Source organism: Felis catus, chromosome A1 (genome assembly GCF_018350175.1).
Source record: "Felis catus isolate Fca126 chromosome A1, F.catus_Fca126_mat1.0, whole genome shotgun sequence".
In the NCBI taxonomy this organism is placed as follows: domain Eukaryota; kingdom Metazoa; phylum Chordata; class Mammalia; order Carnivora; family Felidae; genus Felis; species Felis catus.
The window spans coordinates 226,667,171-226,694,159 of record NC_058368.1 but is presented as its reverse complement, the minus strand read 5'-3'; the positions used below and the strand labels follow the sequence as shown (position 1 = coordinate 226,694,159).

At 42.9% G+C, this 26,989-nt stretch overlaps 1 protein-coding gene across 2 annotated transcripts in view; it reads left to right on the top strand.

Moving 5' to 3' along the window:
• Window positions 1-26,989, top strand: part of FBXL7 (F-box and leucine rich repeat protein 7) — a 397,323-nt gene that overhangs the window by 48,928 nt on the left and 321,406 nt on the right. The window contains exon 2 of one of the 2 annotated variants that reach the window (XM_019812685.2): window positions 10,391-10,553. The exons of the other annotated variant lie outside the window; for it this stretch is intronic. Within the exon in view, the coding sequence (XP_019668244.1) occupies window positions 10,496-10,553 (58 nt within the window). The 5' untranslated portion in view covers window positions 10,391-10,495. The remainder of the gene's footprint in view (window positions 1-10,390; window positions 10,554-26,989) is intronic. 2 annotated transcript variants of the gene reach the window in all.

Below are 26,989 nucleotides of genomic sequence, written 5' to 3'. Positions count from 1 at the left end.
GCTTTTGTATCCTTTACAGTATCAGACACAAATCAAATGTATGTGTGTGTGCGTAGGAAAGCATCCACAGTTCTGGCATTTATAACAGTGGCTTGGGTTAGGACATATACCCTAGAGCTAGACCATCGAGATTCACATTCCTCCACGCAGGCCATGACATCTCCACAAGGTACTTAATGCCCCGTGGGTTGTTCTGGGAATTAAATGAGCTAATAGAGGTAAAACATTGAGGACAGTGCCTGGCACTTAATAAATGCTCCCTCCGCATGAGTCATTGTGAGTAGCGGTTGTAGCGGTGGTCTAGTAGTTGTATGTTTGCTTGTTCCGACACTATATATGAAGCAACATATATGAAGTTGTGTTTGGGGAAGGAGAATGTATAGGAAGATAAAAGATTCAAGTTAAAGACACATCCAGAAGACGTGAAGTGCTGAGAGAAGGCATATGTCCAAAGCAACTGGAAACCCTTCAACCGGGTGCTGTTCAACTTAATCTAATGCGAGACTGTGAAAGGGCTGAGGTCCTATATTCATGTGACCATTGGAAGACTGAAGAGTCATGGTGTTGACAATGAAAAATATCACTGTGATAGAAATTACATCTGTACGTGTATCATATACGGGTGTGTGTGCGTGCATTTGTGTTACATAAGTGTCCCTGGACGTGTAGTCTTAACTTCCTTAATTTGTAACTGAGACAGTGGCATCGGGGAACTTAAGTGACTTGCCCTAAGTAATAGTCACTGAAAGTGGCCCAGAAATCTTTTATAGAAGACCCCTTTCATTGTTCTGTGGGATAGTTTTACACACATCCCTTGAGCAGAGGACAAAAAAGTTATTTTTTGCCGAGTTCCTAATTGTTCAAAATGCATCTAGAATTTGATGAAGCAAAACGTCAATCAAAAAGAAAAAAGAGAGAGAGATTAGTGGAGTTAGAGCAAAGATTTGCAAGATTTGCAACATAGCTGATACTGCTTTGGCAGTAAAAGACCTGGAGGCATGAATGATTAAGCTGAGGATAAGGAGTAGAACCTACAGTGAATAATGAAAGGCAAGGCAACATTCAGCAACGCACATTGTTTCTTTTCTTGCCCTAAGAATGAACTGCTCACTTCCTCTTGTGACTTCATGCAAAACCCGACAGGCACAGTCCTTTCTGTTTTTTGGGGACATCCCTGACACCTACACATATGCTATGATCATTAAATACATGTCTTAACACTGGCATATGAGCTCGCTGGTGACGTTTTCCACGTTTGTACCTTCCCATGTACTTAGCCAATACCTTGCACATTACTGCTACTCCTTAATAGTTTATTTTTTTAAGTTTATTTTTGTTTGGTTTTGAGAGAGAAATAGAGAGCAAGCAGGGGAGGGGCGGAGAGAGGGAGAGACAGAATCCCAAGTAGGGCCTCGAACTCATGAACTGGGAGATCATGACCTGAGCCAAAGTCAAGAGTCTAACGGACTAAACCATCCAGGCGCCCCTCAGTATTAGTTTCTGAATAAATACTCAGTGAACATATAGCAGAACAAATTAGTTCATGCAATTATAGGCAGTTGATTCTTATTTATTAAAATTTGTTTTTAATGTTTATTGATTTTTGAGAGAGAAAGAGAGAGCAAGCGAACACAGGGGGCAGAGAGTAAGACACAGAATCCCAAGCAGGTTCCAGGCTCTGTGCTGTCAGCACAGAGCCCGATGCGGGGCTCAAACCCACGAACCATGAGATCATGACCCGAGCTGAAGTCGGAGGCTTACCCGACTGAGCCCCCCAGGTGCCCTAGCAATTGATTCTTAATAGCACCCACCCAAATGACCTTAATAATACCCAGTGAAGTATTTTTTCTGGTTCCTCTACCTCCCAAATTCTGTTGAAGCTGGGTGGGATTTCTTTAAAATACTACTAACAGTTATTTAAGAGGCTGCTCTTCAATGAACTACAGGTTTAAAAATATATAAATCACGTGACCATTAGAGACCAATCCCTTTACCACTATGAAAGGAAGCATTTAGAACCACATGGGGTTCTGGGTGGACCAGCCGCCTGGGTGCTCCACAGCCCATGCTTGTGCCTCTGTCCTGCTGGATTCTGGATTCTTCTCTCGTCAGGTCTTTCTCACCAGAGAGTAGGACCAAGTGACTTGCTGTTTTGTATGCATTATGAAATTCATAAGCATGTTCACTACATGTATGAGGTATGGGGACTTATAATGAAGTGTAAACTCACAGTCCAGCTTAAGGAATGCGGTGTTCCAACACGCTTCAAGTCCTCCCTGCGCCCTCTGCAATTCCGTCACTCTCTCAAGGTATCTGCATCAGATTTTGTGTGTACCACACCTTTGCTGTTCTCTTTACAGCTCTTCTAGTTACGTACGGATCGTAACATTAGTTTTGCCTATTTGGAATCGAAAGTAAATGGAATCAGCCTGTATGTATTCTTTTCCATCTCGGTTTTTTTTGTTTTGTTTTGTTTTTTTTCCCCCCAGTCAGCATTATAGTCATGAGAATTGCTCCCGTTAAGCTGGTGGTTGTCTTTAGTTCTTTGATTTTCAGTGTTTCTAGCAATTTCTTGCCTGTCTTCCTCCCTCCATTCTTCTCTACCTCTGTAATTTCTTTTGCTTCTCTCTCCCTGTCTGTATCCCTTCCCCTCTCCTTTCCACATATATTACCAAATTCCTTTCACGTGCCAGATGCCATTCTAGGCTGCGCGGACAGAAGTAGTGGTAAATAAAGCGAGATCAAAATCCTTGCTCTCAAAAAAAAAAATTCCTGCCCTCATGGAACTTAAGTTTCAGGTAGAAACACAGATGCTAAACAACACAAATTGTCTTAATGTTCATATATTAGATGTTAATAATTATTGTGCATAAAAGTAAGGCATGAGAGAGGCTGGGGACCCGGCTATGCAGAGATGATTTTCAACATTAAAAAGGATAATTAGAGAATATAGCACAAATTATTCACCTATTCTGATTGTTTTGAGGCCATTGTGAACAGTGCTTTATGTCTTTGGGCACCGAGGTACAGAGGTATTTCCGAGGTATGTATTCCTAGGGGTGGGACTGCTGGAGTTTGTAAAAAAAAAACAAAAATGTCAAAGCGTTTTTCATTGATAATGATTTACTCATCTTCTCATCTTCAGAGCCCAGCATGGTGTGCGACACAGAGGTAGGCTAACATTTGCTTGACCAAATAGAACTTCATTGTAGAAACCAGAACAATAGGGACTGATCCTTGAAACCTACTTCGTCCTATAAATTGTGCTCTGCTATTTATGCATCAGACCTTGCATGGAAAGCAGAAAGCAGCCTTCCATTTGTTTCCTGTGCTCAACTATTCTTCAGAGAATGGCTTTGGACATTTGGTGAGTTCGGCACAGTTGCTAAAGCCTCTTTAGCAGTAACGAGCACTGTTAAGTCGCTTCTAGCTGTTTATTGCTAGTATTTGTCACTCTCCTGTTTGAAACAACCCTTGAAGAAGCCAAGTTCTCTTTATAGGACATCATCCCCCCTTTCCTCTGTGCTCCTGGCTTCTGAAGCTTGCCTCAAGAGCGTGTTCTCCGGCTCCTGTATGGAATCAGGAGTCTCTACTTGAACTTGCACCTTTGAACATTCCTGTCCGGCTGATGTTTTGGCAGGCAGAACATTACACCTTAAAATTGATCCTTCCTTGCTTGTGGAAAATGAATCTAAGGTACTTGGGGAATTATTTGGGCTTGGGAAGGCTTGATGCCTCATAAAAGGAAGTTCTGGGCCGAAGTACTCTTGGAATATGTCAAGCCCCAGCGTCGTGCCTTTGCTTTCTAAATATTTGATATAAAAATGGGTGGTTACATCCAGTCACTCTGTGTCTGATTGTTTCATCATGTTTGAAATGTCCAGTCCCAGCATTTAAAATAAATAAATTCATTTCTTATAAAGTCTCTTTTAGTGTAGTCATTGGCAACCGTTCATCCCGGTTAGCACATTTAACAGATGAATTGTGAGTGTTTTATTTATTTTTTTCTGTCCTCATTCTTTCCAGTGTATATTGAACCATTTAGTTACTAACCAACTTTTCTTTATTAAAAGTTGGGATATACTATTCTTCCTAATAAATGGTTCTTGGTATAAATAAGAATTATAAGAAAGACTATAATGTGCATTTTTGTTATATTAATGTAAAACAAGAGAACAGTTGTGGATTGTGTTGTTGTTGTTGGGTTTTGTTTTTTGTTTTTTGTGGTTTTTTTTGCTATTTCAGTATAAATGGCCATTCTTTTTTTTCCTTTTTTTTTAAGGGTTATTTATTTATTTAGAGAGGGTGCAGGGGAAGGGCTGAGAGACAGGGGGAGAGAGAGAGAGAGAGAGAGAGAGAATCCCAAGCCGACTCCACACTGTCAGCTCAGAGTCTGATGCAGGGCTCGAACTCACAAACTGTGAGATCATGACCTGAGCTGAAATCAACAGTCAGACGCTTAACCAACTAAGCCACTCAGGCACCCCTATAAATAGCCATTCTTAAATTCTGACTCTGGTGAGGGAGGCAAACCATAAGAGACTCTTAAATACTTAAATACAGAAAACAAACTGAGGGTTGCTGGAGGGGTGAGTGGGGGGATGGGCTAAATGGGTGACAGGCATTAAGGAGGGAACTTTTTGGGATAAACACTGGGTGTCATATGTAAGAGATGAATCACTGGGTTCTACTCCTGCAGCCAGGACTACACTGTATGTTAACTAACTTGAATTTAAATTAAAAAAAGGAGAAAAAAAATAAGAATAATTTTCAGCCTCAATCTAGTAGACTAGACAGTTATGAGGTCAATAATATCTGTGTGTGTGTGTGTGTGTGTGTGCAGACACACGATATATTTAGTGCACCTCACTAGATTATCTCAAAGAAAATTCTGAAAGTGAATGGCAGTGTTCATAAGATTTATTAAATGCATAAATAATAAATAGATGTCTACTCTCAACATCAGAACCAGAAATGCAAAATGAATGAGAAAAATACCTGAAGTACAGTTTTAATAAAGAAAACATACCTTGTTTGCCATTTCAGTTGACTGGTGAACCACCATGTCACTTTCTTCCTCTCTCCTCTTAGTTTATTTTGTTATTTTGTTTTCCTTTTAAGTGATCTGTATGCCCGGCTTGCACTTACAACCCAGAGATCAAGATTTGCATACTCTACCAATGGAGCCTGGCGGGCACCCTTTCTCTCCTCCTACTTTGAATGTGGTCCAAGATCCAGGATTCCAAATGGCTTTCAGAAAGGTTCTGACACTAAACCCACAGAAGTCAGCTTAGTGAGGGTTTTATGGATAAAATGCAACTCGGTGCGCAACATGCCTGAAATACATTCAGATGTCGCAAGGTTTGTTCTTCTGGCTCCCGTAGTGATGATGCACAGCACTGATATTAAAAAGCCTGGTAACGCTTATGTGGCCTTCATAAAAAAAGAAAACATTTTAAGTCTTTCAAAACATAAGAAAAATGCTATGATGTATGTGTGTATGTATGTGTGTATCTTTTTGAAATAAAGATACAACTTTGGAAAAGCAAATAAAACCAAGCATTTATAGATGTTTCCAATATGCTGCTATTAAAATCACGGTAATAAAAATAGTAGGTTTTCCTATTTTAGGGAGAAAAAAAGGCCTATGATCTTTTCCATTAAAGTGAATGGCAGTTGGCTGCATTTTCCTGTCTTTCTGATATGATTTTTCCGTGCCATAAAAATATGATCAGCTTGTGCTTAAGAAAAGTTCGTCAAGTTTCCATGACGGAAATGTTTATTGAAGCCTAGACTGTTTCTAACATGACACCACGTTTTTACTGTAAAAATGTGAAGCTGGGTAAAGGTAATATTCAAATGGAAGAAAACCTTCATCTTCATTCAGGGAAACTAGCTCATGGTTTGGTTATAACACTGTAAAAGGAGAAATGGCCGGAACATGGTCATGTGTCTGTGTGCCATATTGTATTAGTCAGCATTGCTCAAGAGAAACAGAGCCAGTAGGGTGTGTATATGTGTGTATTGTATATAGCTGTGTGTATATATAGATATTGGCTTCTACAATTATGGAGGCTGGCGAGTCCCAAGGTCTGTAGTTGGGAAGCTGGGGGAGGGCAGCGGTGGGGTTCCAGTGAATACCGGCAGCCTCAAGACTATGTAAGAGCCAGTGTTTCAGTTCAAGTCCAGAGTCGACCAAGAATGGAATCCCAGCCCAAGGAGTCAGGCAGGTGGAGTTTTCTCTCTTACTTACTAGCCTTTTTGTTCTATTCTGGCCTTCAACTGATGGGATGAGGCCCACCCGCCTTAGAGAGGGTATCTGCTTTATTTAGTCTACCAGTTCAGATGGCAATCTCACCGAAAACACGCTCACTCTCACATCCAGAATAATGTTTGACCAAGTATCTGGGCACCCTGGGATTCAGTCAGACTGGCACGTAAAATTAAGCAGTACACATGCCAAAAAAGATGTCGTTGGTTTTTTTTTTTTTTTTAATTTTTTTTTTCAACGTTTATTTATTTTTGGGACAGAGAGAGACAGAGCATGAACGGGGGAGGGGCAGAGAGAGAGGGAGACACAGAATCGGAAACAGGCTCCAGGCTCTGAGCCATCAGCCCAGAGCCCGACGCGGGGCTCGAACCCACGGACCGCGAGATCGTGACCTGGCTGAAGTCGGACGCTTAACCGACTGCGCCACCCAGGCGCCCCAAGATGTTGTTTTTAAAGGATAGGAAGAAGAAAAACATGGAAGACAGGAGAAACAGACATTTACAGCAGTCTGTCCTGGAAAATTCACATCTCTTCTGTTTCTTGTATTGAAAATAGATTGAAGATGATGTAAAATGCTTCAGGATGTAGACGTTTTTATGTTGTAGTGCGAGTGTGGGGTCCAAGTTTACTATTGTATCGAAACAGAGTTGGATGGGTTTGAGACTTACATTGAGCAGGTTTCCAAGAACCTGTGCTCTGGTATGCTTTTTTTTTTTTTTTTTTTTAACTTGAGCATAAATAGTAAAAAGGAACAACTAACATTTCAATTATAAGTGCAGTTGGCAGAGGGGCACTGGCTTCTTTTGTTTTATTTAGGCAAGCCAACTTAGGAATACCAAACAATAGTTGAGTAATTTTCCCCAAGGATGTCTGTAAACCATTTAATTCAATGTGGTGAACTCAACACACTGAGCTGCACTGAGCGAGGTGTGGCTATAAGGGACGTGACTCAGAGCAAACACTCGGGGAGAGGAAGGACCTTGGCTTTGTAAACGGGAACGTGAATTTTGGGACCAAGATGCTAGTTCCAACCCCACTAATGTTACATTTTGTACAAGAAGCAAGTTTTTGAGAAACCCGTTTTATCGCAAAGGAATAGATATTTCAAGCATTTCAAGAAGCAGAGGACTACTTTTTCTGCAGTCTCTGGAAGAGAATCAGATAGGACAGGTTCCTTGGCACCAGTGTTGTGACATGCACTGTCCAACGTTGTATGTCCTGCCTTTCGTGACCTACCTGTAGTGACTTAACCTTTCTCCCGGAAACGTGTAAATGACTTTTGGGGCGTCTGGGTGGCGCAGTCGGTTAAGCGTCCGACTTCAGCCAGGTCACGATCTCGCGGTCCGGGAGTTCGAGCCCCGCGTCAGGCTCTGGGCTGATGGCTCGGAGCCTGGAGCCTGTTTCCGATTCTGTGTCTCCCTCTCTCTCTGCCCCTCCCCCGTTCATGCTCTGTCTCTCTCTGTTCCAAAAATAAATAAACGTTGAAAAAAAAATTTAAAAAAAATGACTTTTGAGATACATGTTGTATTTATACGTGTAGAAAGGTTGTCAGAGAAGGTTGGTTGCAGAACCATTTTTTTCTCCCCAGGTAGGCATTGAGGCAGACAGGCTCCTTCCAGTGGGGCTGCTGAGAGAACAGTCATTTTGATCCAAATGATGTGTATTTATCCGCTTCATACCGTACTGCTGCACCCACGACAGTTTTGAACCTGTAGAGCTGTGAGGGCATCAGCGTGCTCTCTTTCTCTCTCTTTTTTTTTTTTTTTAGCATTTTTAAAATTCATTTTGGTGGGGGAGAGGCAGAAAAAGAGGGGGACGGAGAGTCCAAAGTGGGCTCCAAAGGGGGCTCGAACTCACTAACCGCGAGATTACGACCTGAGCTAAAGGTGGACACTTGACTGAGTGAACCACCCAGGCGTCCCTCCAAATAATGTCTTTTAAGCAGAAAAGTAGAAACTGTCAGCGGGCTCCACGCTGACAGCAGAGAGGGGCTTGAACTCACCAACTGTAAGACTGTGACCTGAGCCAAAGCTGGACGCTTAACCAACTGAGCCCCCCGGGCACCCCAGAGGCATCAGCACTCTTCATTTTAATCACACCAGCAGATCCTGAACATTACTTTTCAGGCTTTTTTTTTTTTTAAACTTGGTTTCTTTCTTCTCTCTCTCTCTCTCTCTCTCTTTTTAAATAAAGACTTTATGTTTTAGAGTAATTTCAGGTTCACAGAAAATAGAGCGAAAGGTACAGAGATTTTCCAAATATCACCTGACCCACATATGCACAGGCTGCCCCATCAACATGGCCACCAGAGTGGGACATTGATTGTAATTGATGTACCTGCACTGACAGATCATTCTCACCCAGAGGCCATCGCTTACATTAGGAGCCGCATAGGTGCTGGGCATCCAGTGAGTTCGGACAAATACAGAATGACAGGTATCCACATTTGTGGTGCCATACAGAGTAATTTCACTTCCCTAAACATCTCCTGTGCTCCGCCTTTTCATCCTTGCCTGTCTCCAAATTAGGGGACTTTTTTTTCTTGTGGATAATTGATGACTGCCATACTCTGAGATCTCTCTTTAGTTCAAGCATTTTATTCATAGAGAAAAAAGGGTTCTTTTTGCTTATGAACTATGAAGTAGAATATTAAAGACTTTGAAATTTAATGTTCCGCTCTGTAATTTGGAAGAAAAAAAGAATGCTTGTGTTTGTTTGTTTGCTTGCTTGCTTGTTTTGTATTGCTGAGGCGTATGAACTTAGTAGAAATCCATACAAGCATAGAACTGGATTGGAAAGAAAGTTAGTGGGTACCGAAGTAAATCCTTCCACCTTATGTACCAGCAAACAGAGGCCAGGAAAAATTGGGTGGTTTGCTCAAATATAAATGAAATAAGTCTAAAAATATCTCCTCATCTGTAGGAGAAAAAAGTCCCCAAAGTTTACTTTCCTTCCCAGCAAAACTATATTAGTTGAATTGAATTAATTAGAAAATGTGAGTCTGCTTTGCAGATGAACTTCAGTGACTGTGACTTGGGGATCTAGACAGTCTATACTGAGAGCCCCGTTCCCTTTCCTGAACCCTGCCTCTGTCTTGTCATTAGAATTGTGCTATTCTGCTCAATTCGGAGTGTGCAGATCCTAGAGAAAAGGACGTGGCCAGCATCTGTGGCTGACCAGCCCTGCTCAAGGCCATGGGCTGTCCACTTCTCACTCCAGGCTGGCCCCGTGCACTTGCTGGCTTTCAGAAAACTACCTTCCAGTGTCAGGTTGGAGGGTGTGTGTTTTCTGCAGCTCTGTGCACCCCTCAGCAGAGACTTGGGAGACTGTTTGCCCCTCATCTGACAATAACTGTGTGGGCTGGTTCCTTTTGAGCTTCTGGGTTATAGCTGTGCTTTAATTTTTGTGAAATGAAACTTTAAAATGTTATTGTTTTAGCAGCTAAACATCTGTTTTCCACAGGCGAATTCAAATCCCAAAATGGAACTGGAGTCATAAAACCTAACCAACAGTTTGACTGCCATTTAAATCAATGGTGCCTTTTTTCCCCCAAATAATGTCCTTAAAAATTTTTTTTTAGCGTCTATTCATTTTTGAGAGACAGAGAGCGAGAGGGAGAGGGGCAGAAAGAGAAAGGGAGACACAGAATCCGAAGCAGGTTCCAGACTCGGAGCTGTCGGCACAGAGTCAGACGGGAGGCTCGAACTCATGAACTGTGAGATTATGACCTGAGCTAAAGTTGGACGCTTAACTGACTGAACCACCCAGGCGTCCCTCCAAAGAATGTCTTTTAACTAGAAAAGTAGAAACTGAGAATGCCCTAGTTTGGGTGTTCATTCTTTAGAATTATACTAGTGACAATAGAAGTGACTTTGGGAACCTTCCAAGACCTCTAAACCTTGACCTATTCCATAGTCATTGGCAAATGAACAGGCGTAGGACTCCAGGAGATTAAAGTGTCTGCTTTAACATGGGGAGGTGGAAATAGGGCTAGAGACAGCAATTGGAATCCAGTGGCCTTTATTCTCCACAAATATGTAGATCGTTTATAACAGTAAAATGATTCGATCGGGGTATAGACAGACTTTTCCAGAGGATGTATTTTCCATCACTGTTTAGGTACATTATGTGACGTGGTTGAGCAGACGACATTTGGACGAAATTTGTGTGAATGGAATCACGCTGGAGATGACCTAAAGGAGAAGAGTATTCTGAGCGTTTTGGATGAGATGTCCCCTGCCACTTGCCATATGGTTTAGCAGGTGCCCTCAGATGCCAACAGGTCAGGTGAACGCGTACATCATCTGGAATGGGCTGGTTTAGATGGTAGAGAATTCATTGGTGCTCAAATGTTCTGCCTCCTACCCTGTTACTAGCACATGGAATTAGCCCAGAACTGTTTCAGTTTCCAGATTTCAATTTTTCAAGGGTTCTAGAAATTTGTAGTTTCATATGCTATATCCAACTTTTATTTTATAAATGGCTGTGACTCACCAGTTTGTTATTTGGGGTATCAGGGCTTCTGGGTCCATCCACATGTTTTTAACATTACTATTGGAGTCATTTGGGGGTACTAATTTCACCTTTCTGACGCTTCATTTATGCTTTTTCTTTAATGTTTTTTTTTTAAAACTTTTGAAGGAGAGAGAGAGAGAGCATGAGCAGGGGAGGAGCAGAGAGAGAGAGGGAGACACAGAATCCGAAGCAGGCTCCAGGCTCTGAGCTGTCCGCCCAGAGCCCGTCGCGGGGCTCGAACCCACGAACCGTGAGATCATGACCTGAGCCGAAGTTGGACGCTCAGCCGACTGACTCACCCAGGCGCCCCTCATTTGTGCTTTTTTCAGCTGAAGTAATAATGCTTGCTTTAGGAAGTAATGGAGATAAAACCAGAGAGGGGAAAGGGAAGCATTTTGTAATTGCGGAGTTCTTTAGAGGCTTTAAGTGTCGTGTGGAGGGACACAACATGCTACGTTGTGGAGTAGCTTCCGCAGAGCCATCTGTACTGGCCCCAGGTCGTGCCAGCTGCTTCCCAGCTATACTGCACCAGCTAAAAGATGAACTGGGGAAGAGTGGGCAGGCACCAGCCTGGTTCAATATGCACTCCGAAAGCAAATGCCCGAAATCTCCTTTCTTCTTTCATGCCCAAGGCAAAGGAGTGTGAGCCCCATGCCCCCTGATGCACCCTGAAAATACTCCTTATCCTTTTTTTAAAACCTCTTTTCTACCTTTAAGGCCGTCTCTTACGATTTAATGGTTTATAGTAACTCATTTAGCCACATAAACATAGTTTTCCTTGTTAGGGAGGGATCAGGAGGTGCTGCAGAGAATATGCCTCACCCTGGGTCCTGGAAAAGCCTTTCCAGGTCCAAAATTCATTAGCAAAAATAGCCATTTCCCATTTTCTTGCTTGTGTCTCACAGTACCTGTTACTTCACTTATTTGTTTATAGCAGATGTTTGTCTTCTTTAATACACCGTGGAATCTTTGAAGGGAGACCGCCCAAATGTCATCTCTATTTATTTATTTATGTTTATTCATTTTGAGAGAGAGCGCAAGCAAAGGAGAAACAGAGAGAGAGGGAGACACAGAATCCGAAGCAGGCTCCAGGCTCTGAGCCGTCGGCACAGAGCCCGACGTGGGACTCGAACCCACAAACTGAGATCGTGACCTGAGCGGAAATTGGACGCTTAACCGACTGAGCCACCCGGGTGCCCGTTAACTCTTTTTAACTCTAAGGCCCAGTGAGCATTGCAACAGCTCAACGTTTGCTCCGTCGTACTGAAGAACTCTGAGCTGTCATGTCTTTGAGTCTCTGGAGAAAGCATAGTGTTTACAAAAGGACGTGCGTTCTCATTTTCTCGAAGTAGAGAAGCAGCAAGCAGTAGGGGGTGACGAAGAATACTACTGCAGAAAGTTTTAAGGAAGGCTTCTCCATCTTGCCAATGAGATGGTCAAGCCAGCTCAGAAAAAGAAAAAAGCTTTTACCCTATTTATCAAAAGTCACTGTCGTGTTCGTTTGCTTGGTAGAAAGAGGGAAGAGGTCTTGGCAGAAGAGGGAATCCAATGACAGGCATCCCTCCTCACTGCAAGGGAAGGCAGTATTACTGTTGCACTCTGGAATTTTCTTTGTTTCTCCCAGAAAGCAGATGGTCTGATGCAGGCAGTGGCTTTTGCCAACGTAAATTAGATGGTCTGTTTTGTCAGGAGCTGTCCTGTCCACCTCACTGGTGCCCTGCTTCGGCGGGTCAACACTGATGAATAAAGTCAGTGTGCCTCCCATCCCTGGAGACCGTGGATATAAGTCTGCCCAGTCCGATTGATGGTTTACTGTGTGGTCTTTGATTTACAGCATCATATATGTAGATAAGCATTAACCAAATTTGTACCATGTCTTCCAACTTCCCACCAAAGGAGAATAATCTAGCTGGGAACTTTTGAGTCCTATGGGTACATCATAAAGTTGATATGTTAGAATTCAGTGCTACCCTTGCATTTGATATCTTGCAGAGACAGAATGAAGCCCATAATTTCTTTACTTCTAGGAAACTCTTTAAGACTTCGGAGTGCAATTTGCTTTCCCAGAAATCGGTTGGTAGCTTTTTATTGTGTATACCTGTCCTTATTATTATTTCAAAAATATTGCAAATATTTGGCAACTCCTGTAGGTGCGATAACGCTGTAACATGCATCTTTTGAAACTCAGAAACATTTTATGAATACATAAACTGTGTCATGTCCAGAATGGTTTATTATATAACAGCTTTGCCTTAAAAAATAAACTTTAATGCCTTCCCTGTAAAAGTGAAAAGGGATAAAATATGGCTTAACAACAGAAGTACTTACTGAGCAGGAACTTACCAGGTTCCATAAAATAATTCAGGTTCAAACTAATATTTGCCAGCGCAAGAGAAGGGGATTTTTGGGGTGAAATAAATTCAAATCTTAGCAGCCTTTGGATATGTACTTTATTATTTTATGACGAAAAGTATTCTGATGTGGTAGACATAATGTGTTAATATTTCTGGACTAGTGAAATTAGGTTAAGACTAAAAATAAACTATGCAGGGTTGAAGCAGTCCACGAACTTCATTACTCGTGCATGCACTGAACGTTCCTCTATGAAGAAAGTTTTGTTTGCCCTGAGGTAGCGTTTCCCTGCATGTGGGTGTTTCATATTTAATGCTGCAGGGGATGAGAGTTGGTCTTACCGTGGGAGTACTTGTAAGCCTGCACTAATTATTGCGCTGGGGCTTGACTGGAATGTGCTGGTAGCAGCCAACTTTAGGTCATTTGCTTTAAATAAAAGAATAGTGTGTTTTGGTGTGGGGATTGGAACGGTGCAAACTAAAGCAAAGAAAACCACGTACAAATGAAATCAGTCAATCAGGATCGGTGTAGTTAGTAACCTAACAGTTCGTATTTCTTCGTCATCCAGACCCGAGAGCTTTGTCATCATCTTTGAGTCTACTCCTTCTTGTTACATTGAGGATCTCTAAATCAGAAGAACTCTTGAATCCATTCTCTCTCTGGCACACTCTCTCCTACGTATTTTTTGGTTCTTCCCAGCCCCGTGTTGGGATGATTTAGGGGTTATGTTGGTGGGGGCACAAGTGTGAAGCAAATGCTTTCATCAAATGTAAGTCAACCAAACGTAGAGTTGTATCCAAATCAAGTTGCTGTTAGAAACCGCTGGTAAGGCAGGGAGATCAGGGAAGGGTGCCTGGAGGAAGTCATGACTTTACTGGGAACTGAGGGGTGGCCAAGGAGTTGAATAGTCCAAACAGGGATACCAAGCTCTTGGCAGATGGAACCGTGCATCCAGTGGCCCTGTGGCGGGAGCAAGAGTGGCAAACGTGTAGGGCTAAACAAAGGCTTTTGTGGCTGGTTGGAGATGTAGTCAGGCCTTCTGAGGAAGTTTTTAAATATTATGAGACCGGGGGCACCTGGGTGGCTCCATCGGTTGAGCCACCCAGTTCTTGATTTGGGCTCAGGTCAGGATCTTGCGGTTCGTGGGATTGAGGCCCCTTGTGGAGCCTGCTTGTGATTCTCCCTCTCCCTCTCCCTCTCTCTGTCCCTACCCCACTCACACTCTTTCTCTCTCTCTCAAAATAAATAAATAAACATTAAAAAAAAAAAAAAAGACCCATAGGAAGCCGTGAAAGAATTTTGAGTAAAGTGGTGACATGGTTAGTTTTGGAATTTGAACTGGTGACTTGGTGGCAGGGAGACCAGAGTGAATTTGGGTCGGTGAGCGGAAACTTTTATGGAAACAGTCAAACAAGGAAGATGGCGTCTTGGGCTAAGGAGGTGCTGACGGAGGGGGAGAGAGCAGGAGGAATCTAAGAGACATACGCAAGGTAGAATCCATAGGACCTGGTGGTAGGCCAGGTATGGGGGTGAAAGAGACAGTGTTAAGAATGACATGCAAATCTCTGACCTGTGCAACTGGATGGGATGTGGTACCATTTCCAGAGGAAGAAAAAGCATAAAGAGCCCTAGGCTTTGTAAGGAATATGACGAGTTCAAGTTTGGACATGGTGAGTTTGAGGTTACTTCAGTGTGTCCAAGGGGAATGGATGTTAAACAGGCAGTTAGGGTTAACAGTCGGAGTGGGGGGTGAGGTCTGGGTGGAGAATTTCCAAACGCGTACGCAGATGATAACTGACTGAACAGACATGACATCACCTAGGGAAAACGAATCAGGGTAACAAGGCCGCAGGGTCCAGCCCTGACCCTTGAGGGAATCTAGTGTGCCCTGGGTGAGGCCGAAGGGGAGTCCGCCAAGGAGAGTTTCTGTGGGAATGAAGGGAAGCCAGGGCTTTCATTTGGGCTTATTGCCTTAGACGTGACACTCAACTTCACGCCTTTGCCTCTTCCCTTGGACCCTCTATTATTAGAGTTCTAGGAAGGTTAAGTTTTTGAAGTATAGTTTTCCTCTTTTCTCAGAAATAGAGATTCTCCATGCTCTCCAAAGTTTAACACCCTCCAGGGTCTGGTTTTCACCCACTCTATTTTCTTTTACTGCCCTTCTCAGACCTTGTAAATGGAGGGAACTGAACCACTTGTTTTTATGTTTAGCTGTTAAATGCCCTTGATTTTCTATCATGGCGACTCTTCTCTTGTAGCTTCTTCAACTAGAAATGCCATCTCCGCCCACCTTAATGGTCTAGCTCAAAGGTGTTTAAGAACTGCCCAAAAGTTTAGATGCTTATGTAATTGGCCTGGGTGTAAGCCCAGCCATTGGCAGTTTGGCAAAGCTCCTCCAGGTGATTTGAACATATAGCCAGGTTTGAGAATTAGTCTGTATGTCTTAGACTTCAGTGGGTCCCTAAACTCCTGAAAATGGCAGGATATGGTTCTCTTTTATCTTTGTATCTCAGGCCTTGAATCATGGTAGGTGCCCAGTGCCTATTTATTGAATGAATTGACAGTTTATCCTGTAAAGAATCCGAGGCATTTTGTAAATCGTTCTTCCCATATTTCTTGGATCTTTTAGTGTCTTGATCATTTTTTTTTTTTTAATTTTTTTTTTCAACATTTATTTATTTTTGGGACAGAGAGAGGCAGAGCATGAACAGGGGAGGGGCAGAGAGAGAGGGAGACACAGAATCGGAAACAGGCTCCAGGCTCCGAGCCATCAGCCCAGAGCCCGACGCGGGGCTCGAACTCACGGACCGCGAGATCGTGACCTGGTTGAAGTCAGACGCTTAACCAACTGCGCCACCCAGGCGCCCCAGTGTCTTGATCATGTTTGATGACCATTAAATATTTTCCCCTCCTTTCCTTTCTGTTGGTTTCTTTTTTTTCCTTTTTCTTTAAAAAGAATTTTTTTTAATGTTTATTTTTGAGAGAGAGACAGACAGAGTGTGAGTGGGGGAGGGGCAGAGAGAGAGGGAGACACAGAATCCGAAGCAGGCTCCAGGCTCTGAGCAAGCAGTCAGCCCAGAGCCCGACGCGGGGCTCGAACTCACGGACCGCGAGATCGTGACCTGAGCTGAAGTCGGACGCTTAACCGACTGAGCCACCCAGGCGCCCCTAGATCTTTTTAAAAAATGTTTATTTATTTTGAGAGAGAGAGAGAGTGAGAGAGAGAATATCCAAGAGAGGGGGAGGGGGGAGAGAGAGAGAGGGAGAGAGAGAGAATCCCAAGTAGGCTCCATGCTGTCCGCGCAGAGCCTGATGTGGGGCTCGATCTCACGAACCATGAGATCATGACCGAGCTGAAATCAAGAGTCAGATGCTTAACCAACTGAACCACCCAGGTGCCCCTGGGATAGTAGTTCTCAATGGGGACAGTTTGGCTCCCCAGGTGACATTTGACTCTGGAGACATTTTTCGTTGCCACATGTCGGAGGGAGTGCTACTGGCACCCAGTTGGTAGAAGCCAAGGAGGCTGTTAAACATCCAACAGTGCACGGGACAGCCTCTCTAAACAAAGAGTTATCTGGCTTCAATCAAAATGATAGTAGCACCAGGATTGAGAAACCCTGGATTAGCAACAGTGGCTCTAGAAAAAATAATCACATGTTGAGTTTCTCTCAACCTGAGTTACGGAGTATTCCAGGCTTGCCTCTAACTTATTCTGACATACAGATGTGTCTTCATGTAAACTTGCCTCCCTTTGTGTACTTCTTTATGTGCTCTTATCATTCGTGTGTGTTGCTTTGCCTTTTTTTTTGAGGTACGAAACAAATCTAGAGTTTGATTCCTGGGTGATCCACACAAGGGGATTGAGAATCCCACAAAGGATGGTTATCCGCTGGTGTTTTCTTGGTTCTTTTCAGTTATGCTAGCTTTCTGTTATCAGTGAGCAGAAAAGACACATCCTTTTGTGTTAGAGGCACAAATGCTGGCCTAATTATTTTAGATTAAATGTTCTCTCCGGAGTAAAACTTAGTGATTCATCACATATATAACACCCATTGCTCATCTGGCTTCATGTTTTAAGTCTGTGGCAATAAGGGAGTATTGCTTTACTTTAAAATACAGTTTTTGGGGCACCTGGGTGGCTCAGTTGGTTGAGTGTCTGACTCTCGATTTCAACTCAGATCGTGATCTTGCGGTTCGTGGCTTGGAGCCCTGTGTTGGGCTCTGCACTGAGAGCTTGAAGCCTGCCTGGGATTCTCTCTCTCCCTCTCTCTCTGCTTTTCTCTCTCTCTCTCTCTCTCTCTCTCTCTCAAAATAAGAAAATAAACTTTACAAATAAAATAAAATAAAATAAAATAAAATAAAATAATAAAATAAAATAAAATAAAATAAAATAAAATAAAATAAAATAAAATATAGGTTTTCTTTCCTTGTCCTTAGTATTTGGGTTGCTTAGCAGAACATTTCATTTCCTGTGAACAATGGCTGGTAATCCTGGCCATCCTTTTCTTACATCTTATACTTCAATTATTTTCAAGTTGTCATGCAATAATATAAGTTGAATGAAAGGTAGTTAAGTGTTTGTTGACATCTATTGGGAAATATGGTGTCATCTCTAGTTTATCTATCAATCTACCTATCTATCTATCATCTATCTATCTATTTATTTATTTGGTTCCGTTTTCGCATAGGCAATATGCCTGTCTCATTGCACACCTGTCTAGGGAGCAAAGAGCCACAGTTTTCTACAAAAACACCACAAGAGACCTATAAACCTAGAGCCAAATTATTGGCAACTCTCTTGCCCGGTCTGCGACAATGCATTCTCCCTTTCCTGCTTTGGTCTGCCCTGTAATGTTTTTGTGTTTGATTTATATTTTTAAATGGGGACTGGGCTTAGTGATTCATTAAATAATGTCAAAAATAATGTTTGTCAGAAGCCTTCTTACTATCGCATCTTTTTAAGGCACAAACTGGGTTGATAGCCCACCACTTTCATGGCAATGGGAAAGACGATGACTTCTGAGTCGTAAACAGTTAGAGTTTCGGAGCCAGCTGATAACATTTAAGTAGTTAGACTTTATAAACGCTCAAGAGGCTATATCTTTGGAATTAAAATAATATTTATGTTGTCAGTGCTTGGTATGTGGCAAACTTCACCAGGCAAAGAGACTGGTGATGCAGAGCTCTTGCTTAACTTGACAGCTGGTGTGGATCACTGACATTTCAGACACCTTTAAAAAGATTGATTTTTTTTTTTGTCCTTAATAACTCATTGGCACCGTAGCATTCAGAGGAGGTGGTTGACTACTTGGGATCTGGGCCGTCAGTGTGAAAAATCATTCCCAAGTGTGTGTACATATCGGTACAGAATCATCATGATCTTTTTGACACCCTGATTATCTGTTTGTCTCTCTCTGTTTTGTCTTACTTTGCAGCTGTTCTAAGAGCATACCCAACGCAGTGGTGTGAATGTAGCAAACATTAAGCCATTAAAAAATAGCAAAAGTTTCATTGAATAAACAGTATCAGTATTTTTCGCCATAAAGGCTTTATTAAACATAAAGATCCAAAGTTACGAGATGTTATGTAAAATGTTTTGAGAAGCAGCCTTGTTGACAGGGCCTCCCGAGAGACTTGCTTCATTTTAATCTGCCCACCGTGAAACTCCTCCTGACAAGCGTGACCCACGCGTTCATTCTTATAGTCCAGCGACCAGGCTCATCTCATCCCCAGACCCTCTCGCTTAACGTGGTTTCCGATGACATCATCTCTCTTGGTATTTATTGTCCACATCACAGTATTTGGGTTCTTCAGAAGACTGTCTTCCATTGTCCTCCGTGGAATGTGTCTGGGAGGTTCCTGTGGGCATTACTTACTTCCTGCGAAAGTCCGGTACTGTGGAGCATGTCTGTTGGATACCTGACAAAAAGTCATTGGTTCTCCCATTAGCTTTGCATCTTCATTGAGTAAGCCTTCTGAAAGAGATAGGTTCTGGGCAATGTCATCATTTTCAAGTAAATTTAAAGTGGTTTCTAGTTTTTGGTTTTGCCCTGATTCCTCTATTGAAATATTATTATTAATATATAAAACGTGTGTGTGTGTGTGTGTGTGTGTGTGTGTGTGTGTGTGTGTATTTTTCGACTGAGGGATGTGGTAGTTTAAGGGCTCTGTGGTCTGAATGCACCCTTGTTTCCAGATTTGTGTTTTGAATTTGTTAAGAACGAAGAAGATTCAGGTCTGGCTACATATTTTACAAATACAATCTGTGTATTTGTCAGCCACCAAAAGGAACCCTGCCTTAGGGCTTTAATTTGTGATCATGTGTAGTCCAAACCCTGTATGTTATAAAAATAATTATAGGCTGATTGTAGGTGATTATAGGTGATGTCCATATTTCCTGGCTGTAATGATACCCTCATAATCTTGTTTGTTTTGAAGAGACTGTTGCATATTACGGATTTACATGGAGCTGTTTTTCTGCAGCACCTGTGGCTTTTCTCCTTTGGATTCTGATTCCTTGTTTATGGGACGTGTGGTCATGGATGTAATTCAGAAACACAGGCTATGCAGGTGTTTCCCTTGGCTGATAGAAATGCTGTAGTTCTTCCGGAGAAATACAAATGTTAACTGGCCATCACCCATAACATAAAACGCTTCTTTATTATACTGGGAAAGTGCCTAGAGCTATTCTTGTGAGAATAGAAAAATTTCTGGAACTTTCTGCCAAAAAAAAAAAGAAAGAGAGAGAAATCTTACATAAAACAGAGGAGAGGAGAACAGCATATGGGTTATGTTTTGAAATAACTAATGAATTTCTTAAGACAAGACACAACAATGCATTGAAAAAAAATCCCCTTTGGGCAGTAATTAGGATGCGGTTCCCAGTAGGCAGAGACTTGATCTCAAAGAAAAACAGTGTTGTTACTAACATGATACCAGATATCAAAAGGACATCAGTGAGTTTGACTGGTGAGCCTTTTGGGTGGTTTTGTGTAAGCCCAGGGGATTTGGAACTTTTGTGTCTTAGGCAAAGCCTAAACAATCTAACTCAGATCTATGGCCTCAGATGTAGTTCTGGAAAGTCTGAAGTACACTAAGTGCACCACCAAATATTTTTAGCATTGGACTCCTCATGAGACTGTCACGCTCCCCCCATAATGCTATGAGAGATCCAAAGTACTTTCATGGTTTAAGCAGCAAATAGTACAATCACCATAGGTTTAAAAGAAAAATGGATACATTTCCAATCTAGTATGGAGCAAACATAGGTGTACTAATTCTACAAAACAAGTACGTTCAGCTTCTCTTGTTCTGTTCCATTCCCCTCTATGAAATGTTAAAAAAAAGGGGGGGGGGTGCCTGGGTGGCTCAGTCATGAAACGTCCAACTCTTGATTTCGGCCTGGGTCGTGATCTCACGGTTTGTGAATTCAAGCCCCGCACTGGGCTCTGTGCTGGCAGTGCAGAGCCTGCTTGAGATTTTCTCTCTGTCTCTCTCTCTCTCTCTGCCCCTCCTGTGCACTCTCTATCTCCCTCAATAAATAAAGACTTTAAAAAATGTAAAAACATTTGGTCATTAAACTAACTTGACATGGAATGTTTCAGAATTGGCTAAATGTTTATATATGCTCTTGTCATGCATAACATAGAACATATTGATGAAAAGTACGGTTTTTTTTTAGCTGTTGTAGGCATTCCCAATTTCCAAGTGAGTCTACATGTTTGTCAGGAAACAGATACATGTAGATAGATATTCAGCTGTTGCCAAAGAGTCCATTGCTTTTTGGTAGACATCAATGGATTGGATTGCTGAAACTGAATGGTGTTGTGTTCTTAGGCATTTTTCTCTTTTCAGATTTCTGGGTCTTAATGTCTTTAGGCTTTTAGGTTTCTATCTGCATGTGGGAGGCGGACAGTATAAGAGACAAAAGCAGTGATGTTCCTAACCCTTCGTGAAAACAGATAGGAAGAGGTTTTATACCTCGTTACTTATGTGTAACCACATTGAAGTTAAGATTTGCTTCCCCAGGCAGTATCTGGCCATAAGCAGTGTGGGAAGTAGCTCTGTTCAGGGGAATTTGAATATATTACTGTAGGGATCTGTGAATAATTGGCATCTTAGAGGGACGTAGGACCCCAGGATGCTGCGTCTCCCACAGGCCATAATTTGTCTATTAGTATGTGGCTTTAGAATGTAACCTATAACTCCTTATCCAGAAAAATACCATGTCTGAAGGGAAATAATGAAAGTTATAAAACACAGATGCTTTCTTAAGCTCGACAAAATTGCTTTACAAAAGTGCAAGAAATCATCTTTCAGAATAAAGCGATTCTCATCTCTTTATTATTATGTCACAGTGCATTCTGGTCCTTGTTGCTGTGTAACAAATCACCTTGGAAGTTAGTGGCTTAAAACAACAGCCATCATATTATTCACTCTCTCAGTTTTTGTGGTCAGAAATTTGGAAAGGCCTAGGTGGAGCGGTTCTGGGGCCAAGCAGTGGCTGGAGCTGGAGCACCGAGGCTGGAGCACTTCCGCCTGGGGCTCGCCTCTCTTTCTCTCTGTCTCTGTCTCTCTGTCTCTACAGGGTCTCAAGGCCTCTCCTTTGATCTCTTCATATGGGCTAGTTTGGGCTTCCTCACAAAATGGCGGTCTCAGGGAAGTCCATCTCTTTATATGGCTGAAAAAGTTTTCAAGAATGGTTTATTCCACTCTTACAATAAAGCATACAAGGTAGAAGCAGTGTTACCTTTATGACTCAGTCTTAGAACTCATGTGGTATCACTTCCTACCTGGAGGGGAATCAGACTCCATCTCCTGATGAGGGCATGGCCGTTCTCAAGGGCATGTGGGATAGGAGATAATGTATGGTAATGTGTGGTCATCTTTGGAAAAATACTGTCTACCACACTTGGCCTCACATTTAACGAAAAGAAAGAGTTTTTGTTTGCATTCCTGGATAAGCAAACTGAGAAGCCCTTCTTTTACAGTCATTGAACAAGGCTTGAAATATTTAACTGCTTTCTTTTGTTATAGGAAAGGCCATGCCTACCTGGGGGGAAATACTGAAGGAAATGTGAAATAAACCTCTGGGTCAGGGAGGGTTGCAGGTGCCAGAACAGGAAAGGGAGGGGATGATCCTGAAGAATCTCATGAACTGCACCTGCTGAGTATGTCTTGAGGCTCCTGGCTGCTCATGGTGTATCTCCGTTATCTCGGTGAGCAGTCACGGGCCTGGAGAAGGTCTTAGCAACACTTAGGGATGCAGCAGGGCATTTTAATGCATGTCTAGGACGATTAAGGGCAGACAGGAGGTTGGAATCCTGCAGTGGTCCTGCTTTAAGCTGGCAAGGTGACCCAGTAAAGGCATCTTTCTAGATCCGACATTATGAGTTATGTCAACCACTGATGGTTGAACAGTTCCGGCATCCAGGGACAGATGCCACTAGGTGACGGGTGGAGGCTGCCTGCCTCCTTACGTACAACCAAGCACACGCTTCTGTGGACTGTATATTTGAAAAGTCTTCAAAAATCTTCTGAGAGTCTGGTTCGATTGGTTGATCAATGTAACTGATGCACACTGAGTATGATAACAGGCGTATCAAGTGTCACTAAAGGGGCCTCAGCAGTTCTCCTACTGACACATTCGCTAGCTGTTCTTTATTATGTAATTCTTCTAAAGGAACTTATTTCAAATTAACCTTTTACGATAAGCTCGAGGTTACATGAGGGACTGGATTGATAGAGGCATGGCAGGTCTCCAGGGCATGTGGCCTAGGAGATAACTCATGGCGCCCACCCACTGTCTACCCCCCCACCGGCCCCCCTCTTCTCGCCCCCTCCACCCTAAGGCTGTGCCCTAGTGAGTGCCGCTCACACACGGTGGACCCACGTTGAAGTTGGTGGACCCACCACTGCTTCTCCTTGTGTCCAGGGTGCTGCTGCATTCAGAGAAGACCACCTCTAGGGCTTGGGAGGAACCATAGGAATGGGGGTAAAAATGTAGCCACTTTTTTTTTAAGTTTATTTATTTTGGGGGAGAGAGAGAGAGTGTGCGCGCACGCACAAGTGGGGGAGGGGCAGAGAGAGAGAAGGAGAGAGAGGATCCCAGGCCATTTCCGTGCTGTCAGCATGGAACCCGATGTGGCGCTCGCACCCACAGACCTGTGAGATCATGACCTGAGCTGAAATCAAGAGTCAGACATTTAACCGACTGAGCCTAACCGACCAAGCCTGACCAACTGAGCCACACAGGCACCCCAAAGGTAGCAACTTTTGTCAGCTTTATGCAACCTTCTCTTCTGGCTGTGGACACTTCTCCCAGCGGGAGAACGCTCAGGCCCACTCAAAAAGCTATCCCTTTGTAGCTGGAAGACTCAGAATTTGGTCTTATGGAGTCTTTTTTGTTGGTCTGTCTGTCTTCCTCCTTCCTGCCCATCATGTGCTTGTGTGAGCACTTGTGAATGTGGTGCCTTTGTGGATGAGTTTATGGGTTTGGGAGTGCGGGGTGAGGTGGGGAAGCAAGCTCATTCCTGTCAGATACCTAGCCCTCTCCAAGAAACCCAAATCCCACAGTCCAGGCCTAATCCCTCCGAACACGGGCTTGCTCTCACCTCGCTCCTTACCCTACCATATATTCCAGACAGATGAAAGGTCGGAATGTGTAAAAATGAACATTGAGGAGCTACTAGAAGAACGTAAACATAGTTTTTTCTACTCTGGGTTAGAGAAATCTAATTTCATGGTCGTAGGATATACTGAAAGCTCAGACGAAATGATGAACAAATTTGATCTTCTGCGTTCTTCTGTGTCGGAGGTGAAGAAAGGGCCATCCCCTACACGTTCCTACAAAGATAGCTACGTGGGCATCACGGCATACAAGTGAAATTGTGCTACACGCACTGTTGTGTAATCTCCGCTCGCTCAACGGTGTCATAGACAACCTTCCATGCCCGTAAACGCATCACCCTTTAATGTAGGTATAATCTTCCTTTGACTGTAAGTGGAAGTTCATTTAGTCAGTTCCATATTGTCCTCACTTTTTCTTTCATATAAATGATTAGGTGGGAGCACCTGGGTGGCGCAGTCGGTGAAGCCTTCAACTTCGGCTCAGGTCATGATCTCGTGGTTTGTGGGTTCGAGCCCCACGTCAGGCTCTGTGCTGACAGCTCAGAGCCTGGAGCCTGCCTTGGAATCTGACTCTCTCTCTGCCCCTCTCCCACTTGCACACATACTCTCTCTCTCAAATATAAATAAACCTTAAAAAAATTAAAAAAAAATATATAAGTGATGAGGTGAGCAAACAGCCTGAGGCATTGAACCTTTCAAACTTGCGCAGTTTCTTTGGTTGAATTCTGAGCAGTCTTGTTGGGTCGAAAAGACTGTGCTCGTTTTAAATTTAAACACGTCCCACTGTGCGGGGTTGGTGAGTCTTTTCAAATCTTGTATGATGTCAGTAATGTGCACATGCAAAATAACCCCCTATTTTGATTTTGATTTTCATTTATATTATTACAGGGAACTCTTCACATGCTCACTGACCACTTCTCTGTTGCTTTGAGAAATAATAGCCTAAACCTTGCCAGGACTTGTTTTGATGTTGGGGTTGTATTCTGTAGTATTATGTTACAGTTGTCCTTTGTTCATCCTGTGTGTTGTTAATATTTTCTGCATAGTTTTCAGCCATCAACTTGCCATAGGGGAGTTTTTGGGTGATTTTATTTTTTTCTCACCCCCTCCCCTTTTTTTTTGCTACATCTAAGTCTCACTGTATTATTAGGTCACATGTATCCATCATTTCTGATGTGATTTCAGAATCACAGTATGATTCTAGTATGATCACACAGATTTCCCTAATCCAGAGTAGAAAACTTTTATGCGTGTGTTTTAGCACCCATTCAGTTTTTCAGTGTGTGCATTTTGATGATTTATTTACCTGATATACATTTTTGGGTAAGGAGTGAGGTCAGATCTAGCCTGATGTACATATATTTTTTTCTAAATTGCTGACCGGTTGTCCCCAAATACTAATTGGAGCATCTGTCTTTGTTTCTATTGATTTGAAAATGCCACTCTTATGATAGATTGCATTTTCAGGCAACCTGAGTTTTATTTTTAAACTCTTGAGGATTTCTCGTTGCTTCTGGGACAAAGATCTCTGTTCTGAACGTGCCTGGTGAGTCTTGTGTGGTCATTCTTCTGCTATACCTCGTTGCTGCCTTCCACGTGCCCCACTACATGAGCCCTGTTTAGCTCTTCAACCCTCACTCCTTCCTGCCTAGGGCCTTTACACAGGCTGTCTCCCCTGCCTGACACTTTCTGTACCCAGATTTCTGTTTGGCCTTAAGTTTACCTCTTAATTTTCAAAGGAAGCCTTCTTTGGTTTTTTGATCTCAGGTTGGGTTTGTTCTTGTTTTAATTACACTTTCAAAGAGCCACATTCATGTCCTTTAGAGTAGTTAGTTATAAACTATACATTTAAGGGTGTGATAATTTGATTAGCACCTCCTTCCTTCGCAGGCGGGAAACTTCCCCTTGTCAGGGACTCTGCCTGATATAGTTTATTATTGTATCCCCATCACTAGCCGCATGGTTGCATTTCGTAGAGATTTCTTGGTTGCTGAATGAGTAAATGAATGGATGGATGGACATCCTTTTTACCATTCTTGCTTGGGATTTAGATATTATTCCCTGAGTATTTATATAAGACCTAATGAGAGGTGCTTGTTTACCCCAGTTTATCTCTGGGATATCTCTGAAGAAGAGAGTGGTGGTCAGGTTTGTCTGGGTCCTGAATCTCCTTTGATTTTTCAAGCCCGAGTCAGATGCAGGTAATTCCTGCTCTGTTTGTGCCTTTCGAACCAGATGTAATAGTGAGGTTTCATGGGGTTCCTGATGCTCCAGGATTGGCTACACGTGGGGATCACCAGCAGAACCTCGTCTAGTCTGCCTGGTACTCGTACTTACCCTGGCCTTGAGGCTCTTGGTCTTGGTCCTCATCCGTGGATCCCATGGCAGATTTACTAGTTGCCGATGCTGAACCTTATCCGGAAGTGGTGAACTTCCCGGTCTCTTGGTTTCCTGGTGGGAAAGGGCCGGGAGGAAGAATGGTCATCTACCTCCTAACGGGGGTCTCCCATTATCCAGAAGCAAAACTGTGATATTCCAAAACCGTTAGATTGGAAGCTCCAGAGGGAAAAGCAGGCCCCTGGGAGCATGATTAATGCCTCTGAGAAAAATAGTGATTTTCAAAGAAGTGATGGGGGGCCTGGTGGCGCAGTCCATTGAGCATTCGACTCTTGATGTCAGCCCGGGTCATGAACCCAGGGTTATGTGATTGAGCCCCATGTCGGGCTCTGCACTGAGCATGGGCCTGCTTGGGGTTCTTTCTCTCTCTCCCTCTGCCCTTCCCCCACTCCCTCTCTTTCTCAGATTAAAAAAAATAATAAAAAAAAAAAGAGACAGTCTCATTTGCCTGCACTCCTATGCTATTGTACCAGTTGGTTTTGGGGAGTCATGAATACCCATTGGAATCCCTCTCAGCTACTCTGCTGTAGCACACTAAAACCCCTGGGTGCATTGCTTTAAAATATTCCATGATTTAAAATTAATTGATCAAATTATAATTCCTTCCCCCTCCCCTTAAAATGTGTATCTGTGTTCATTAGTGAGGTTGAGGAGGGGAGGGGTTGCCATATGTGAAAGTTGATAGCCTCAGCCATATACCAGAAGGAAGGGACACATTTGTCATGTGCATTGGCTACAAGAGAAGACTGAAAGGTGTCCTGAGGCCAGACTGTGTACCTGTTTGTACCTCATGGTTACTCACAGACTTTGCTTGTAGAGGGA